General features: G+C 42.0%; 1 protein-coding gene across 2 annotated transcripts; it reads right to left on the reverse strand.

Annotated features, from left to right (window-relative positions):
- Positions 1-5,285: 5,285 nt before the first annotated feature.
- Positions 5,286-10,616, reverse strand: LOC136965584 (endonuclease domain-containing 1 protein-like). Of its 2 annotated transcripts, none has more exons than XM_067259767.1 (3): positions 10,545-10,616; positions 6,912-7,281; positions 5,286-6,279 (listed from the first exon to the last, which is right to left on the reverse strand). In XM_067259767.1, exons 2-3 carry the CDS (start codon positions 7,269-7,271, stop codon positions 5,656-5,658), a joined length of 984 nt encoding a protein of 327 aa, XP_067115868.1. In that variant the 5' UTR covers positions 7,272-7,281; positions 10,545-10,616; the 3' UTR covers positions 5,286-5,655. The 2 variants fall into 2 exon arrangements, with proteins under 2 accessions (XP_067115868.1, XP_067115867.1); XM_067259766.1 differs by having other exon boundaries at positions 10,527-10,597.
- Positions 10,617-10,979: the final 363 nt, after the last annotated feature.

The following is a 10,979-nucleotide window of genomic DNA, read 5'->3' on the forward strand; positions in this document are numbered from 1 at the left end:
TTGAACTACTGTGCAACAATAACATCTTAATTAAAGTAGCTAGCAGTAGAGAAGAATATAAAGAGAATATCACATTATATTATTACATAGTATGGTGCAGCACACACAGCACAGTGCAACATCATAAACAATTTTAAGGGGTCACAATTCTGAGATTCTCCATGTCAAGGTTAGTTGCAGGGTCTGGCTGAGCAGGAGGGTTCTTCTCCTCCTTGGCCTCCACCTTTTCCTCCTCATCAGACTCCTCACTTTTTGGCATGTGGTCTGATTCTGCTATCTTTGTCTTTAACTCTAAAAATGTGCTTTTAAACTCCCAAAGATTTGGGTCATCCCCATTAATTACGACTCTTCCAGTATCATAAATATTTATATCTAGGAATGTAGATCCTGTGTCGTTACGTATGGTCACTTGACTGCCATGGTTAATAACTCTTGGTTTAACTCTTGTGACGTCATAGGTCCTACATATGCTTTCTTGCCAAACTTTGCGGCGGCTTGTGAAAAAAATCAAGTTGGTCACCCATTCCCCGTCGACTGAGGCATCAGCATATAGACGTTCATGGTGTTATAATAGACATTTATTTTTTTATTTTTTTATTTTTTTTATCGTTTTCCTTGATGTTCACAGGGTATACCCTATGGGATTTTCATTTCATCCCAAAACACAGTAGGCCTACGTTCCATCCTTACTAATTAGTTGGTCAACTTGTACACAGACGAATTAATAAAATATATTATATTGTGCACTCTTCTTCTCCCACTTTCTATACTTTTACTTGTTGCCTCTATACTGTTGCTTGTCGATGCGCTGATCTTAAGTTGATCCCGCTGTGGGTAGTTCTCCTTATCTTTGAATCCTCCGCTTTTTCCAGAGCCTGTTAGTGAACATAATAAAACCACACCCAATTTAAACAAGTTTGAGAATCAGGTTTCTGTTCAGAGAAACTGAAACTGAAACTACTGGATACCGAAAAATGTCAGACAAATAAATATTTTTGATCAAATCTAAACGCATCTTCCACAGAACCAATAAAGTGTCAGACAAAGGGTCTGCTCTAAGGCTATGGTGACCACAGGTTCAGCACTAAAGAGTGAAAAGAATGTAAACATTTAGTCATAGTGTCTTTGTTAGTATGTCACCATGACAAACAAACACATTTCAAGTCTCTTCATTTATTTACGGCAAATAATGTAAATACTGTCTCTGGTGTGTGTAATGTATGTAGTGTATTCTATGATATGTCTATGCTTTGTATGTATAAGATGTAGCTATATTTCGTTTATAAAAGTTATCACCTCTCAGCTGCTGATACCAGGTTCTCTCATCGACCTGGAAAACAAGGAAAAACATCTAAGAGCACCCAGACTCACATATTTGTATGTATTTGTGTTCCTTGTGTGTAATCTGTTTGTGTGTGGTCAATGTTTAAATGTTTGTTTGAGCTATTTGAAAATAGATGTCCGTACCAGTGCAAGTTAATTGAAAAAGTCCCGCCTTCAAGTTGGGGTTGCCTTTCAGGGAGGAGAAAATACTAATATGATCTTCAAGAAATAAATAACACAGACACACAGACACAACAGAAAACAACCTATATGTGGACATTATTTGAAAGCATTAGCAAACAGGCTGCTGAAAAAACGTACAAGGAAGGCCCTAACTACCATACGAGTGATATCAAACAACAGAATGCTGAGAGTTTTATCTGTCGACTAAAGTCAAACAGTCAAAGTGCACTTTGACTGTTTGTTTATCAAGTACACTGTATTATACAAAGTCATTCCATTCCAAACAATGACGTTCCCAGGACAATTCAAGTGTCGTGTGTATGGACTGATGTGGGAGGACTGGATGGAGAAGCTGCCGGTCCTGTCATGATTGGATTCTCAGCGGCGTGGTAATGCAGCCGCGGAGAGGAGAAAAGGGCCGACATGTCGGCAAGGGGGCAGAACGGAATACGGAGAAGAGTAGACCGGACGCGACCGGTCGACCAGGTGCAGTTAAGGACGTTTTGGGATTACGGGCTGTCTACAGTCGGAGAGAGCCGGGACGAAGGACGGTTGTAAACTGTTCTGTGAACGACCAGGATGACCTATGGACACAGGAGCACAAATCTTGGTTAGTCATTTCGGACAATCAAAGAGTGGGTGAGCGCTGATAGCGGCCCTAGTGACATTGAGACTTTGGTTTCGGTCGGGCCACTGCAGCCTATTACCTGTTTGTCAACTAGCCTGCTTCAACTCCGTTTGTTGCCAGCACTGTGTGGGCGAGCCACTCGCACTCGGGGCCAGCCCTGCAACATCCCAGACCTCGGACCCCCGAGTACTATAAACTGTTCTCTTGCTCCCGATGTTGGAGGTGCGGCTATGGTTGTTTTAAGCGTGCGGTGTGCCACAAGTTGGGTGCCTTTGTGGCCGACATGTAGTGAGGTGCCGACTACGCCACCTAGTTGTAAGTCTAGGAACTCAATTGGTTCGTTCTGAGAGGGAGGAACCTGTTTGACCAAAGGAACAGTCGACAACCATGCCATATAAACTATTGTATTTTAATGAGTAAAAGGTATTTCCAAGCTTTCGAAATGTCTAAAAGAGAGAATGTCTCAGTCTAACAGCGTCGTCCGGGTGTGCCGACTGATAGCCAAGTCCTTAGATCTCCCTCCGTAATCCGGATCACTCCTTTGCGGTCCTTTGATTACCTCCGTTCCCTTGATTGTCCCGATCGGGTCCTCCGTGACTTCGTCGGTGGCAGGCCCGTAACGGAAACACATGAGGCCCCCCCCGCAGAATAAACCTGAGAACTTTTTGGAACATTCTGAAGAGCCGTATAATAAATGCAAACTGAAGTTTGTCTTGTGAGGGAAATGTATTCAATAAGAAAAAAAGCTCTCACAGAGCATATGTTACAACAACATAACAAATAGGCCGCCTACATATAGTTGATACTTTCTACAGGTTTGCAGGTGAGCCTATACACATGTGCGCGTCTTTTAGCAAATCTGTGTGCAAAGTCTTATACCACACTCTTTACATCTAAACTGCGCGCACGTTCATTTTCTATGCTAAGGATGGCCAGACCTGACAGCCTCTCTTGTGACAATGGAGCATCTGAGATATGTTTTGATCAGTTTCAGCTTGGAAAATTTCAGCGCTTGCGACAGTCACGGGTATTGTCAGAAATAATTTGATGATGGTGTGAATCTTGTAGAAAGCAATGACTGTACGTTTTACACGATCATAATATGTATATAATTGAAATACAATGACTTATTGTAACTTTGATTATGTTTTTTGTACGCAATCGCTGCAACTGCACGATACTACTGTCGCATACGTTATCATGTTTGTGTCAGCGTTGGGAACAGGACTCAGGCGCAGAACCTGGAACTTTTGCAGAATTAGGTTTTTAATAAACCATAAAGCAGACCGGGCTGGCATATGAGAGAAACAACAATCCGGCAGGGAGAGGAAGGTCGGGCTGGGTTTTGTAGGTGGTTGATGAGCTGATTGTTGACAGGTGCGCTGATGAGTGACTGGTGTCAGGTGCGGGGAGAGAACAGGAGGGTGTGTCCACAACTGAGGAAAGTGAGGGTGACAAACAGAAAAAACAAAACAAGATCACACCCACACCGGACTAACGCTGGGTGGGCGTGACAGTTTGCTAATAATGTCAGTTATGTATATTTTATAATTAAGCACTTTTTCTACTTTCTCTTTTTTTGTAGTTTCACTCCATTTCAATGTTGTCAGCTTGATAGGAAGTCAATAAAGGAGCAAGGCTAATTTTCCTGGCTCTTGGAAAGGAGGCTCTGTTAACGCTAGGAAGCACAACGCAGAGCAGTACAGCTGTCAAAGTATAGGCCAACGTTAGCTACGTGGTACAGTAATGTTAGCTATAGCAAACAGTACAATACCTGTCTCTTCTGGCAGATGAGTGCATCCTTCACTGGTTGGTCGAAAAAGAAATTTGTAATTTTGGGAAGTTTGGCATTTAATTCAGAATTGTTCTGTTTTGAATGCCGCTTTTGGGCACCGCTTTTAAATGTGTGTTTCATTTTTCCTATGCTATGCTAAAGTTAGCTACCTATTTGCAGCGGGCTCGCCGGTCTGTGACCATCTGACCTACTTCGTCATGTCACTTACCTAGCTAACAAAGAAAGCACAATTAAATATACTTTACTTTATTTTTATATCAAGACACAGACAAGACAATAAGACATCCCATGTAATTTAAATTGGATAAAAAAAAAAAAAAAACGGGGGGCCTGCCACGCGAGGCCCCCCCGCGGTGCGGGGCCTGAGGGGGTAATCTTTACGGGCCTGCTTGCACTTATAGCGATTCATGTTGTTTAATTGTAACTTGTTGAACTACATGCTCTTATGGTTCTTCCCTTTGGCACTTATTTTGGTTGTTCACAATGTGTGCTTCATGTTTTGGCTACCCACAATGTTTTTGGGGCTATCTTGTTGTTATTATCTGTGACCTATGCACTTTGTAAAGCTCTCTCTTGGAAGTCGCTTTGGATAAAAGCGTCTGCTAAATGAATAAATGTAAATGTAACTTAGATATTCATCTAAGTTACCTGGTATTGACCTTCCGAGCAGTGAACGGGACTGCACCCGTCTACATCAAGTCTCTCCTGCAGCCTTACACCCCCACCCGTCACCTACGGTCTTCTTCAGACAACCGCCTGGTGGTCCCACCGCTCAAGACCGCCCGGTCCCAACACAAGCTCTTCTCCTGTCTGGCCCCCCAGTGGTGGAATCAACTCCCCACCTCCATCAGAGACACTGACTGTCTCTCCACCTTCAAGAAAAGGCTCAAGACGCACTTGTTCCGGGAGTACAACGGTACTTAGGAACGGTTCGCTTGACCCGATGTTAGTTTCCTCAAGGATCACAATGACTCTTGCTTAGAGACTTGTTGCTCTTGTGGTTAGTGGTAACTGATTTAAATTTTTGTTCTCGCTGTGATATATTGTTTTATTACTGTTGCTTGCTTTTTTCCACAGGTACACTTGCACTTATAGCTGTTCATGTTGTTTAATTGTAACTTGTTTAACTACATGCTCTTATGGTTCTTCCCTTTGGCACTTACTTTGGTTGTTCACAATGTGTGCTTCATGTTTTGGCTACTCGCGATGTTTTTTGGCTATCTTGTTGTTATGATCAGTGACCTACCACTTTGTAAAGCTCTCTCTTGGAAGTCGCTTTGGATAAAAGCGTCTGCTAAATGAATAAATGTAAATGTAATTAAAGGAATGAAAGACATGAATGACCTTAATACCCAATCCAGTATGAATTTGCTTTGCAAAGCGAGCTTTAATAGAAACTAGATTCAAAGTTAAAAGGATTTTAACAGACACTCCACCTTCCATGAGGTTTACACAGCCAATAGTTATACATGTAATGTATCCTATACTCGCTCTGGATAAGAGCGTCTGCTAAATGACTAAATGTAAATGTATCCACTCCATACATTCTAAATATATCTAAATATGAAAATCATCAAAAGGTTTCCAATGTGACATTTTCACAAAATGTCCGAAAGGTGAAAGACATGAAACAGCCTGCTGAGCTACTCTAAACCACAAGTGATAGAATGACTGATGAAAGTGCTGTCTGGGGGCCACTTGAAGCACCACAAAGGCTAAGGCCTTACTACTTGGCCACAAACCTCGCAAAGATTTTGAAGTTGTTGCCCAGTTTAAGCTTTTGAAGTTCCTTTTCAAGCTCTCCAACAGAATCATAATATTCGACTTTTGAATTATTTGTAATGTCTAAGTTGGGACAAATGGCGCCCCCTGACAGAATAGGCTCATCCTTACTGTTGGTGCAGCAATAAGCACTCCAGTAGTGACTCGGCACATTGACAGCATTTTCTTTGGCCCTCTTTAACCACTTACCATCACCGTTAAGATCACTCGGGACCACCCCAACCACGGCATACATCTTATCACAGCCCTTATCCTTCCCATACTTTCTCACCCACTTCTCGTATTCATTCCACTTTCCATTATTCATCTGTCCATTTTGCGGAGCTACATTGGTGAACACCGTGGTGGCACTGGAGTAGTCCTCATTACTGTGGTGCCCTGCAGGGTTCAGGTGGCCTCGGTCATAACCAACAAAATCGCCATCAACTGCCTGACTCTGCATTATCTTATTTAATTGTCGGTATTGAGGGAAACTTTCTTTGCAGCCGGTGTAATTATTATATTTCTTAATTTCGTTTTTACATGACTTTACGTCCATCTGGTTTCGTGGCAGACTGCTATGCACCAGCTGAAAAAGATAAAGAATAAGTTATAAATGGTGGTTGTCAGAAATATTAATCTTTACAAAGCATTGCACAGTCAGTCGGTGAAGACGTTAAGAAAGCTTTATTGCTTGCGGCTGCAAGGACACAAAACATCACACGCCATGGTGCTATAAAGTTTGTCCGCAAGCATGTTGTGCTAGCTACCTATTTAAACAGAACCGCTCTTGACAAAACAAAGGCATGCAAATGTCCCATGGCTCTTCCTTCATTGGCTCCCTTGCATAGACCTGGCGCGCGTGTGTGCGTGCATGTTTGCGTGTGTGCGCTCTCTGACCCCTCTAAGCTTGACCATATGATTAACTCTTTTATAGCCCCTCCAGCAAGATAGTGGTCAGACCAGGTCTCCTTGTTTACGTAAGCCTAGTGTAACCCAGAGTTCAGATTTGGGGGTAGGCCTCTCTTTGCACACAAAGCTAAACACAGTATCATTTTATACAGTATAAAAGGTTACATCTTCAATTTTTCCGACCGTGGTCCTCTCCATTTAAACCTTGTGGACTTAATATGCCATTGCACACCTTTTACAAACTCCAAACACTTACATGACATATTAAAACATCAAAGTGTATGTCAAAATAGGAATACGGAAATATACCTGTGGTTCCTGATAGAATGTGTTTCTGCCCCTCCCTGGTTCCGTCCCTTTAATGTCCACCTCGTAGGCAGAGTACAGGGGGATTCTCCTGCCTCGGTCGTACAGGGTAGCAAAGTAATATACATTTTCACCTCTCTGACAGATATGTGCTAGAGGTGCAACATTGTAAGCAGAGAGACACTTTTCGAAGTTTGGCAAACCATCAGTATTTTGTTCTGTAGGGACTATGGGTATATTCAGACCAGACACTGGAGTGCTCCTAAAGAAGGAGTTCTTGCAGTTGTTAAAGTTGTCAGCCACTTCACCGCTGACTCCCCACGTGAACACCAGACTAAGACACAAGAAGGATGTTGTCCCCATGGTTGATGGTCTGAGAGAAAAGTAGATGGATATATTGTCAAATTCTAAAAGTCCTTGGATCACAGTTACACAAGGCATCACCTCATCACACAGACGTGGTTGTTGTGATAACAATTCTGAAAGGAATGTAGATTTGCTTACGGTGGCTCTGAAAAACACAATTGCTCCTACAGTATTGCATACTCTGAACTAATCACTCCTGAGCCAAAACCAAAACTTACTGTACAACTACCATCACCATGTATTACTAAGACACTTAATGTTACCCTTTAAGTTTGTCACATCTATATACACATATACTGAATATAATACTGTAAGTTACCATATTATAAAAAGGCAAAAATGTTATGCCAGGTTTAATGAACTTTTCTTACTTTAAGTATGTAAGAATAGAGGGGTCAGATGGCTGAGTGGCTATGGAACCAAATCAGAAAGTTGCTGGTTCTAATCGATTCCCAGCTGTGCAAAATGATGTAGTGTCCTTGGGCAAGGCACTTCACCCTACTTGCCTCAGGGGAATGTCCCTGTACTTATTGTAAGTCGCTCTGGATAAGAGCGTCTGCTAAATGACTACATGTAAATGTAAGAATAGAAACCATCTTATAGATATTGTCTGCGGGGGTTTTCTCCCAGTCAGAAGAATTTTTCAAGAGAAGACGTGGAGAAGCATATCGTTAAAATCAAGAAAACTGGATGGTTTATTCAGCAAAGTAGCAGTGCTACAGGATGCAAGCAAGCGCTAGAAACATATTCAGTATCAGACAGTTTATATTCAACATGAGTTAATCCCCCCTCCCTTATTTAAACCAGTTTCCTGGCTATGTCACAATATTAGCTTCTCCCTCAACTAAACCCCCTCTGTCAGCCCCTCCCTCCCTGCAGTATTGCCCTGCAGTAGTGCATACAGTGCAGGCTTAAGTGCTACAACCAACATTTTAGTGAGTGCAGTCAGACAGGGGAACAGGAGGATCTCAAATACAACCGGCAGAAAAGGGACACATTCACAGGCAGTTCAGTCAAGACACTCACGTGATTGATTTCATATACACATAAACCATTTCTCATACACATGAGAAATGATTTAACATTGGCAGAATGGATGTACATAAGCGTTCCCCGCCTTCACTGCACATGCATGACATGAGGCGGGGAGCAATGAGTGAAATCCTCCACGGGGAGTACAGACAGACAACATGGGGGAGAAGGGGATGGCAGTGGATGGCAGCAGCGCAGACAGTAGGTATCGACGATGCGTGTGCATGCATGGTGCGACTTTATAGCGCCGCCTATCGAGCTAAGCCTATGGCCTGAGAGCATGGCGATGGGTAATATGACGCTCGCTGTCCGACTGCCATGCCTGAACCTGATTCCCTCATGTAATGAACTGCTAAGTGCTGCTTTCAGTGCCAACGTAAACCAGGCTCACACTCCCTTCAATGCTGTTTCACTACACGACACATCTCTTCATTGTCATTTTGTTAGACTATTTCAATACATGTATTTGTTATTCCTTTTCAACCCCATGTGTGGAATCCTTTTTGTCACAGCCTAAAATCCAGATGTGACAATGTCATTTGTGCAAGGCACCATCTTCTCTTTATGAGGAAATGTTGTGGTCACTTGGTGACATTTTCTGTTTAAAAAACATTTTCAGTTTGAGCTGAGTGAATCAGGGAGGGAAACTTCTCACCGTGTACAGACAGTTTAGTCTCACAATGAGTGGAAGATGTATTTGATGAAGCTATTATTTTAAGAAAGTGATACAAGAGACTCTTCATTAATGGCAGGTTGGCCCATACTGTCCACACCGACTGCCTTACTCCATACTACAATGTAAATTGTCATTTTTTGAAGATGTGAATGTGAAGAATTGCATCCTAAAACATCTATTTCATTTAAATTACTTTTGTATCTACATGGTTGTCTATAATATCAATGGAGGAAAATGTGTTATTAACTGTACAGTATCAAAATTTAAAGCTACGAGAATACATGTATTATATTCAACCTTATCTTAGACAAGATTGAAATGGTTTTGAGGTGAATGTGTTCTCAGCATGTCATGTGTTAAAGCACATGCACTCAACCTGTGTACAGTCACTCTTTTTCGAATGAGGAAGTTGACAAAATGTCGCTGTCCGAAAATGTTTGTGTGTTTTGTGTTTTTGTCTTCTCAAATCTCAAAACTCAAATCATTTTGCATTACCAACTCTTCAAATACGTGTCAGTGCAATATGGGCTGTTTACGTTAAGGCCCCGTCACACCATAACGTTCTGGTAAACGTTCTCTGAAAGTTCTAATCGTTCAATTTCGAGCGTTCTAGGGCGAGGTGTTCACATCTGGCGTATGACTAACGTGTGACTATAACGCATGACTAACGTGGGACTGACGCATGAGGAGCGTGTAACAGCGACGAAGTAAGACACCCCTGAAAACTATTAACGTGTGATGACGTGTCACTGGGTCGCAACGACAAGTGACGAAAGCAAACGATGAAAATGAAGCAAACGATGAATAACAACCAAGTAACGCTAGGGTAACGACTGACTAACGATAGTCAAACGCGTGCAACGTTTGTCAAACGTTCTTCAGCGTGTCCAGCGTTTAAAATTGCGCGTGTAAAAAACGCTGGTCTCCAGGAGAACTTTTGTGCATGTTCAAAACTTTTTTTTTGGACCAGCGTTCTCCGCCGATCACCGCCGATTACCGACAATTACCAGCGTCACCAGCATCCACACAACGCTCTTCTGGCGCTATACCAGCGCTATACCAGCGCTATACCAGCGACCATGGACGATTAGCAAAGTTTCCTCTAACGTCATAGAACGTCGACCAGACGTTATGGTGTGACGGGGCCTTTACCTATGTTTCTGTAACTCACTTAGATATATTCTTAGTCCTTAACCCTTGTGCTGCCTTCGGGTCACATGACCAAAAGGTTCATAACGAACCATCGTTGTGTTTACCCAATTTTACCCAATACAAAAACAAATACAAATAATTTTCTTTTAACCTTTGCAATTCTGAGACAGCCCAACGGTTAAAAGAAAATGCTTCACTTTGTTTTTGTACGTGGTAAAGTTGCCGCAATACGACGGTGGGTCACAATGACTGATGGGTCAGAATGACCCGAAGATAACACAAGGGTTAAACTGACTAAGTCCTTCAATGTTACTCAACCCTAAACTACATAATCATCAGTAATGTGGTCACTGTAGATTAAGTAAATTTAATACATGTAATCCACTACTTACTTTAATGTCTTCAATGTCTTTAATGTCTTCTCTAAAGTCTTCTCTTTGACAGTTCAAGATGTGGTCTGTTCAGCAGAAGTGCCACACATTTCCTGTTGAGAGACAGATCTTTACTTAAGCCATTTGACTGATGCTGACAGGACACCACAAGTGAAAAAACATCATGTACATAACTGTGTCATGTACATAGAGCCATGATTAGCTTCAACCTGTATTGGCAGCCATTTTTAGCAATCCATTGTTTAAGTGTAAATAAAAAATGTAATTGCCATATTTGGTCTGCAGTATCAGATGTGTTGAAAGTTTTCATAGCTTGTATTTGCAAAAGTTTATCCAGGATTGGCCCCAGTATTTGCAAAGGTTTATCCTGGATTGACTCCAGTATTTCAACAGGTTTCGACAGTATTTCAACAGGTTTCGACAGTATTTCAACAGGTTTCGACAGTATTTCAA

The sequence above is a fragment of the Osmerus mordax genome, chromosome 21, assembly GCF_038355195.1.
Source record: "Osmerus mordax isolate fOsmMor3 chromosome 21, fOsmMor3.pri, whole genome shotgun sequence".
NCBI lineage: Eukaryota > Metazoa > Chordata > Actinopteri > Osmeriformes > Osmeridae > Osmerus > Osmerus mordax.

Bases quoted from the DNA above. Each gene is read 5' to 3' on its own strand.
- LOC136965584 (XM_067259767.1), bottom strand. From the start codon at position 7,271: ATGGGGACAACATCCTTCTTGTGTCTTAGTCTGGTGTTCACGTGGGGA. The intron at 6,280-6,911 runs GTATATTTCCGT...TATCTTTTTCAG, and splicing joins CATTCTATCAGGAACCACAG to CTGGTGCATAGCAGTCTGCC.